Here is a 9,484-nt window from a genome sequence, read left to right on the forward strand (position 1 = left end):
TAATAATAATAATAATAATAATAATAGATGGCAAATGAGTATAAGAAAATCTGAAATGATTAAATGTACTTATTTATACTACTTTTTATTTCTCGACGTCAAGGTTTCATTTTGTTTCTCTCTGAACGATCAAAATTTACACAGTACTAGGTTTATATTAACTATATAGTGATGTAACAACATACACATTGATATTCCTTCAATCTTTCCCAACAGCCACTGTAATATAGTCACCCTAACACTAGACGGCGACACAGCAGGATATCTATCCTAGTGTGACGTGATGTATCCTCTTGCTTTACAGTTGCTGGTCAAACAGTTCCCCGAGTGACAGCTAAACAGGAACACTGCCCGACTGCTGTATGAAAGTGTTGGAGGGAGGGTATTGCATCTGAAACAAAATATTACGTTTTTGTAACAATGGAGGACTACCAACCTAACGATGAGGTATTACTCTACTTTTCTAGAAATTAAAAAGTAATGTTTTATCACGCAATATTTAGTAGGTGCTGAGGATACCTTAATATAGTAAACCTATTAATTATCATGTCCTCTGTGAAAAGAAAAACATGAAAACATATTCGCGGTTTGATTTTATTAACACGTCTGAAGTATGTTGGGTTTACAAATTATATAAATTACTTAGAAACAGTAAAGTCAGAAAAAGTCCGCTGGATACCTGACTGATCGTGATGTTGATATACAGGCTCCATCGTATGGGTGTGGCTGTGGAGACTCGTCTGAGGCTGTTGTGTTAGTTAGTGGTGTCAAACATTAACTCAGACAGGTTTAGTTATGCTTCTGTGCTTAACCGTTTAATACTAGTTGTTAGACAATGGTTGAAGAAGTTAGTGATCTAAGTTTATTCAACCCTCTACTCTGTGTTCTTGGTTAGAAATGAAGAGTTTAAACCATTAAACCCCTCTCCTGATCAAATATGTTAGCGTTTACTAAATAATCTAGCAAACCTGTTGTACAAAATAGATGCAATTTCGGATTTGTAAAGTGCGCATGACTTTTGTAATGAAAGTATATGACATAGGACAGTTTAAAAAAAAAAAAAAACCTGCAGATTGTTGTCTGTACAAATTCTGAAGTCTAAAATGATGCCTTATTTATATCTCAAGGTTTCCTTTAATGCAGATGAAGCCAGCAACTCCGTGAAAGAGGTATGTACAGTGTTTTTGATTTGGTCTTGTGTGTCTTGCTGTGCAGACTAATATTTGTTCAACATTTATTTTTTTGACCATGAAACATATTTTGTGTAAATTGAAACTTACTTCATCTTATTCTCAGTGCATTGAAAGTATCCTTGGTGGGGTGGACTACAATCAAAACAAAGTAAACCAGTGGACAGCCAGTATCGTGGAACACTCTCTAACTCAGCTTGTTAAACAAGGGAAACCTTTTAAATACATAGGTGAGTACCTTGAGGGACTTTATGGAATAAGTGTAAATCAACAGAACACTTACCACTAACCGCTCTGTTAGAAGTTGCAGCACTGTGTTCTGCTGAAATACCTTCAGGGTTAACCAAAAACCAATTAGAATGTGTTATTGTACATGTTTAAGATTGTTTGCCATTTACTGAATTCTGTATTTATCTTGGTGCATCGTTATTAATCAGCAATATTGTGTGAATTGCAGTAAACTGTGCTGTAATGCAGAAGAGTGGGGCTGGTCTGCACACAGCCAATTCCTGTTATTGGGACACCACTACGGATGGTAAGACATTGTTACTGATTCCAATTGGAATTGACTTTGTGGATATAGTCTTTGCATTAACCCTGCTTGGGTGCCTGTTCAGAGAATAACATTGCTTGGGGAGCTAGGAGTAGGTCCAGTCTGGCTTCAGGGATGCTTGCAGCTGTTCATCTGCTATTCTGCCCAACAGGAGTTTCTGAAGATCATATTATGCAGAGTTTTAACCTACTAATGGGATTTAAAGGAATCAAAAGGGATACGAGATGTAAATGCTATGTGGCAGGGAATTTAATGTGTAAATTGTATTATTTCTTTGACTATCCTTGTGTAAAAAATAAAAATAAAATAATAATAATAAAAAAAATTAACTAAAATAAGTAGGTGTTGCTGAAGTAACTCCTTGTCCAAGTTTACATCTTTAATTTGTCTTTTTTTTCCTTCTGGTCCAGCACATCCACACCAAACTTTTTGGCATTGTAGTATTCCACTGTCTCAGGCTTTTTTTGCCATCGGTTCTGATCACCACTGTTTTGTGTATAGAGCTAAGATTGAACATGCAATGCTATACACCGCAGGGTTTGAATTTCAGCGCAGGATCGGGGGAATCGTGCATTTTCCATGTTGCTCCCGCATATCTGCAACTTTCAGTGCGGGAAAATCCTGCAGATATATTTTAAGACACCAAGCTACTATATTTTTCATCCAATTTAGAATGCCTGAAACGCTACAGCAGTCTCTAAAGAAGTTGGTGTCAGTGACGAAAGCAATATGAGCTGCATTCTGAGTAGTTCTGGTTAAAATAAAAAAAAATTAAAAAGTAGTGTAGATATTTTAATGCCGTGAGACTTTATTCTGTCGTACGTGGTTCTCGGCCGCTATCTTTAAGCATTATAGAAACTCAGTACACTGCAGTATAAGTAAACAGTTTTGAAGAAAAACAAAAACAAAACATATGTCTATCTTGGTGTTGTTTTGCAAGCGGTGACTTCCGCTTTAACTCTTAAAACTCAGCCCCATTCATTTTGGGGTGCCAGCGCACCAAAGGCTACGCACATATTACTCAGGCACTGTAAAAGCCACCTAACTGGTTCATGGCTTGTTTAAAAATACAGACTCGGGGCTTTCCAAAGACGTAGTGTGTGTATGCGGTACTCCTAGCCGGAACTATGACTGCCTGAAGTTAAGCCTCTCATCATGTGACAGAGTTCACAGCTTAGCTTTTGATTTGAGTCTATTGAGTCATCATTGAAGCAGCTAGACTGAAAGGGGCGGTGTCGCTGGAAAGCTTAGAAGCTCAGTTTGTTTTAGCTATAGCGGTAAGACGGCCTACACAAGGAAGTAACAATCCTGAGTTGTTAAAAACCAAATAAATAAACATAATATGCTCTGTAAACAGGAATAATTTGTACACCTATTTGTTTATGTTTTCAACAGGAAACTGCACAGTAAGATGGGAGAATCGGACCATGTATTGTGTCGTCTGTGTTTTTGCAGTTGCTGTCACCCTGTAGCTGTTTGAAAGCTGGACAAGAACACACACTCACACACAGAGACACACCAAAGCCTTGACGATCTAATGCTGTTTTTGACATTAAATGAGTGTAATAACGCAAGGACTAAGAATGAGTTGTTAATGAACACACAGGTATGCACTCTTCTAGAACCTTGCACCCAAGCTACAGGGAGGGGTCTTTGAATGGCTGCTTTAGTAGGAAATGGATGGAAGGGTTGAACTAAGGGGCTATGTTTTTTGATAAGGATTTGTTATTGAACATGCAGGTATGCACTGTTCTGGAATCCCAAGCTACTACATTACTCTTTTCCCATTTTTTTTATTTATTTATTGATATTCTGTGATGAAAGCACTCTATACACAGGCGCCTCTTGTTCTGGGGCAGCTGGTTTTGCCAGATATTCCTTCTTATGATGTCTTGGCACTGTCTTAAAAGTTCAGCATAGAAACCCAAATGTCTCTATTTTTGGGAGGCTTGTGTGTGTCTCTTAAGTGGTGCTGAGTGACTTCCATGGTATCAGCTAGTTGATAGTAGTGTACAATAACAAAACTAAAGCTTAGTCATTTAAGTATTACCATTTTCTTTACAAAAATGTCTTATTTAATTATTAAAGAGCAGCATTATTATTATTAAGGTCCTGAAACCGCAAATTCAAATACCCCTTCATGACAAAGGACAACATTGTTAAATTGTGTGTGCCAGCTTTCAGATTTCACAGTCCTGTTCATTTTCAGTATAATATAGTTTTTTTTTCTGTTTCAGAACTGCTATGTTATTGTAATTTTTCACTTCTCTTGAAAAGTATAGACTATTAAACCTTATATACATTGTATCTACTGTAATTTTATTACAGTACAAGAGCTTGATTGATAGTGTCTGAATTGCCAATCCTTAAATATTAGCAGCCGGGAAAGTAGAATTTGAAATAAACCCACAAGATGAATATCATTCACCTACATTTTAGTAACTTTTTATCATAGGATGTAAATAGCCCAGTAGAGCATGCCTTGTGTATTGCATCCGGTGCAGATTGATTTGTTATTTTTAGAGCAAATAGAAGAATGTATGCATTTGTATTCACTAGTGCTTAACTGTAAATATAAATATAATGTTGTAATGCCATCAGGGATACTTTTCTGACAACAGTCATGTTTTGTAACTTTGCATTACTTTAACACACAGCAGAGCCACAAACACCTCTCAGCTCAGTTCTAAATGTTTTATATCTAATTAGATGGATTATTGTTTTTTAAATCCCCAGTAGGAGGTTGTGTACAATACGTGTATTCACTTGTGGCTGTTTCAATGTATTCCAGCCACGTCCTTGCCTATCGATTTGAGCAGTCCAGAGCCGTGTTCCAAACAGCTGTAAATTGGACCTAGATTAAATAACTAACAACTTGTTAGTAGAAGGGCCTGGATTGGAATGGGTTGAAGGGTCTACATGTGAATTATCACAGTCCTGTAAACTTACCAAATCAGAAGTAATCAACCCCCTAAATGCTATTCTCAAAAAAGAAGAGAGCTTCCACTAAAAGCATAACAAGATAATCCCCTATTTGCCAAATAACTGTATATCTAACCATGAACGTTAGTAGATTTGCAAAAAGACTCTTGCTTGTATTTAAAGAGCAGACAGTTATCCATTCAGGGATACCAAGATATTTATAAAGTGATTGAATTGGTTTTGAGAGGGGTATTTATAAAGTGATTGAATTGGTTTTGAGAGGGGTAAAACAAGGAAAGATGTCCCACCCCCTAACACAAACCAGTGGTCCTAATCTGTAGAGTAAAACAAATATCCAAACTCTACTGAAAGGTGTGATGAAGGCACTTTGCATTTTAACAGGACTGGGTACAATGTTTACAATTTTAAACCAAGTCTTTGGAGCTGCTTGACATCTTTTACACAGGCTTCATATTTGCAGTATAGTTTGCAGGGGATTATTTTTATATATATATATATATATATATATATATATATATTATTTATTTCTTAGCAGACGCCCTTATCCAGTTACTTTTTGGTAACTGAAATAAGATTGCATACGAAGAAATTATTTTGCCTACCACTTAGATCTTTTTTTTTATTTGGTTTTGTTTCTGACACAATCCAGCAGCAGTGCGTTTATGATCCATAAGATGGTGGTAATGTAGTTTAGGAAACAACACAGCCCACCCAACATCAGAGAAGAAAAGCTCCAGTAACATCAGTGTGCAGTCTTTTATATGATGTGCAAATGTGTTCTGCATATTACAAACGTGATTTTTAAATGTTATAAGTCCATAAGTATGAAGTACATTATTTCACAGTTTAAGAGAAATCAGTTTTGCTTAAAGTGAGAATAAATTCTTTATTTTATTGGAGGCGATGCAGGTGGTTGTATGCAGCCATGTAATAATGTGTGTGAACAGCAGGGGGCTGTCTTACACATACACATGCTTTAATATTGAACCATGAACTTTCTTCTAGCAGACCTGGGAGAAATATCTGTAATAGAGATGACTTTGCAAATACCTCTGCAGTCTTGGTTAATCAACTCAACATATTAATAAATTGATTTGATGAGTAATTAAAACAGAAAGTTATAGTGTAACTGCCATTTTAATAATGTTATATGAATGACTGATAACTAGCAATCACACTAAGTGGATTACTTTTCCCCCCCCTTTAATGATCAAAACTGATTGTGCATGTTTTCTTTTCTTTTTTTTTTTGTTGCAATTTACAGTAATTTATAATTTCACCTGCAGATTGTAATAACTGGATATGTTAATTCTTACACTTAGTTGAAATAAACTGGTTTGTGGTATTATTGTCTTCCCTGTGATGCATTAATGAATTTATTTCTAAACACTGCAAAAATATGTAATATACTTCAGCCTTAATAAAGCTTAAGATTGTGATAGCTTGCTCTTTTACATTGAAGAAACTGTAAAACTGGATAACATGAAATGTCTCTTTAATAGTGCGATCAGCTGAGTATTAATGTTCTTCATGCTTCCATGGTATATATGTCACACTGTTAATAAAAGGAGGTAATCATACCATATACTATGGTACTGACATTTATTTAAAGTGCTGTACATCAAGTTCTGTTTTAAGTATTTTGTATATGTATGTATGAAGAAAAAAGGAAAAACATAAACTAATGACTGTCAAGCCAATCGTCTACCACACCCACTGAACTTGCCTGGGAAGTCTCCACCAGGACTTGTCAGAGGCATGACCGATAGCGTTCGCTGAAGCATGATGGGGTTAACTAGCATCAGACGGTTTTCCTCCTCAGCCTATGGGTGTGCAAAGGCCAGTGCAGAGTTTCCCAACCAAGACAACCCTCAGCCAAGATCAGCCTTTTACTATTATAAGTTGCTTATTACCAGTTTTTAACATTAAAATATGCTGCAGGCTGTTGCCTGTAGTACTAGAATAGTACCATGATACAAGCATATTGGTTAAATCACAGATACAGTAAAGTGTAGTAAAGAATGAAACCATTATGAGCACATCTAATCCAGAGTAAAAACAGTAAACTGTAAAGGATTTAACTCTGTGGATACTCCAGTTTCCTTTCTCCATCTTGTAAATCCAATGCCTCCCAAATAAGTTTGTTTTTGGAACCAGTAAACCGGAGCATTGACTGCTATGTCCACTTCTAGCCTTGTTTTAGTATAACAGGTTTTTTAAGCTGTGAGACCACAGAACATTATTTTCAGATGCATTTAACAAAAAAGGGGAACAATGTTTTAAAATGTGATGTTTCACTTGACCTGTTGCAATAAATGGATTGGAAGTTTTCCATGGGTCATTGTGGTAAACTGTTTCTTCACACATTTCTGTAAGTATTGAGTAACAAAGAAGACACCAACAGAGGAACTGTCAGAGCTCATATGTACTGAGAAAACTGATTTTAGATCTCTTAACTGCGTTTTCAGTGGTTTGCCTGCGGACTCTGTGGATCCACAGCCCATTTTACTTTCCTCTGTCCAAATACAATCCACTGTCATTTGCAGCCACATTATAGAAGATCACCAGATTTCAGGTGTTGGCATGAAACAGCATCAGAGCATTTTGGATAAACATTCCAATCACGTGGACTGTTGATCACAATAATCAAATCTATTCTCCCCTGCAGCATTTTCTAAAGCCAACGATTTTAATCTATTCATAACGGCCAGATGGCAGTATAATACCACAAGTTCTATATTTTAGCTGGTCCTTTCACTGCGAAAGTCATGTATTTTCAAATCAGGTTATTATTTAATTAGATGTGAGCTGCCAGTCAAGTACAGAAACCATGTCCTTCGATTTATCAGTGTTTCAGTCAAAGCAGCCTCCTACCTTGCAATGGACAATACACTCATAGACTGCTCCTGATCAAATCAATAGGTTTTGCAGCAACCTCACAGCAATGCATTCTACATCTCTCCTGAAAGCAGCCTCATATTTGGCTCCATCTAAATCACCTTAACACTTAACAACCAACATCGACGTCCTATCAAATTTCTGGTTGGCAGACAATTGTGCAACAACCTGCAATCCTTCATTCAGCTTAAATTTGCTCATATCTCACAATGAGTTTCTTTTCACTCACTTCAGCAGATCTCTGCTCTCTATAGCAGGCCACTGCCCACTACTGATAGCAGTCCACCACACACTGTTACAGATCTCCGCTTTAGCAGATCTCTCTACAGCAGGCCACTGCACACTACTGACAGCACTCCATCGTTTACTTCCTCAGAACTCTGCACTGTTCAGCAGGTCCCGCCCTCTACTGTTAATTGCTCCTCACTACAGCAAATCTCGGCTCCCTCTTCAGATCCGCTCACTATTGCAGTATGCAAAAGTTGTTTTAGTTCAATGTTTAAATCTGCAACTGCCCTCCTCCAGAGCTTCCAATGCTCCAGCATTCCTCCAATACTCGGATCATGGCAGCCATTTATGCAGTCAAGGCTAATGCTAATCCCCATCTAATCAAAATATATGGGACGACTGACTTCCTCAGCAATCAAGTCATATGTCTACACATCCTCTCAAATACTACAAGCATTAATACATGGTGAGAGACGTGGTACGAGACTGGAAATCTGTCTTGATTATGAGTTAAGTTCCACTATTAGGAGAATGAAATCTAATGTGAGTTCACCTTTTCCATTCCAAGCAGACATGATGGTAGCAAACCGATGATTGATCCTGTATTAACTAACACATAGGATCTCTCTCATCTCTCTGCCCTTGTTTCCAGAATTGGGCGCAAAGAGCGCTGAGCTTCCTCAGCAGTCGATTTCATATATTCGTTCAGCTCCAGCTGCCACCTCAGCCCTCGTCAAACTCTGCAACACCACCACCTGCGTTTCAACTAAATACAACACTCTACAACCTTTTGCAATCTGCTCGGTACTACATGGCTACAACCTGAGCCCCAGTGACCAAATAATCGTACACCACCGGATGGAAAACATTTAAAACTTTCTGCACTCAAAACCAAATACATCCCATCCTGCTTCAATGAGCAACAGATTCTAGCCTCCATCGCCCATGCAAGGGATTCTCTTCACTTAGCCCCCACTACCATTAAAGCCTACATCTCTGGAATTCAGTATTTCTACCGCCTCAACTCCGTCCCTTCTCTGAAACTCTTATCCATCCCATCAGTTCGCTTGGCACTCAGAGAGATCCTCAAGAGCGCTCGGTGGATCTCGGGACAAATCAGAACAAGCACTAGCATATAAGCATACAACAGTTTTTGTTTCGGCTGAAGGGGAGAGCCTTCTGTGTCGTCCAGTAGCACAGATGAAAATATCCCAACAGTTTCTGCATGTGCCTAAAAAAGTTACCATAGAGCATTTGTTACGTTTTTGTTGTGTTTGTTTTGTTTTATTATTGCTATTACGTATTGGACACTATTATATTAAATCCCGCTAATAATTGTTGGTCAACTGGTGGATTGTGGAGCCCGTTGAGATCCACCAAAATGGATAGCAGTGTTTGGTGTATTGGCCACAACTGATGTAGTATCTCGCTGAAGTGCTTTATTACATGTCCTAGTTCAGGGTTGTTGTTTAATCATAACTGGGAGCCCAGGGACATTCTAGAGAGGATGACTAGACTTTGTTCATTAAAAATTAAACACTGTTAATAGTGCTAAACTTTTACCACAGTCTAAAGGCAATTAGTTTTGTGTACTGTAGGCATAACATTTAAAATGATTTATTTTCCTATTAACAGTACATAACATCTTTTTAAAAAAAAAAAAAATATATAT

The 9,484-nt window shown here is 37.5% G+C and overlaps 1 protein-coding gene across 1 annotated transcript; it reads left to right on the forward strand.

Moving 5' to 3' along the window:
• The first annotated feature begins 273 nt into the window (after positions 1 to 273).
• LOC117405752 (dynein light chain Tctex-type 3-like) lies at positions 274 to 6,297 on the forward strand. The gene is made up of 5 exons (XM_034009107.3): positions 274 to 447; positions 1,128 to 1,169; positions 1,297 to 1,420; positions 1,648 to 1,725; positions 3,139 to 6,297. Exons 1-5 carry the CDS (start codon positions 421 to 423, stop codon positions 3,213 to 3,215), a joined length of 348 nt encoding a protein of 115 aa, XP_033864998.1. The 5' UTR covers positions 274 to 420; the 3' UTR covers positions 3,216 to 6,297.
• Positions 6,298 to 9,484: the final 3,187 nt, after the last annotated feature.

This window comes from Acipenser ruthenus, chromosome 9 (genome assembly GCF_902713425.1).
Source record: "Acipenser ruthenus chromosome 9, fAciRut3.2 maternal haplotype, whole genome shotgun sequence".
Classification (NCBI taxonomy): domain Eukaryota; kingdom Metazoa; phylum Chordata; class Actinopteri; order Acipenseriformes; family Acipenseridae; genus Acipenser; species Acipenser ruthenus.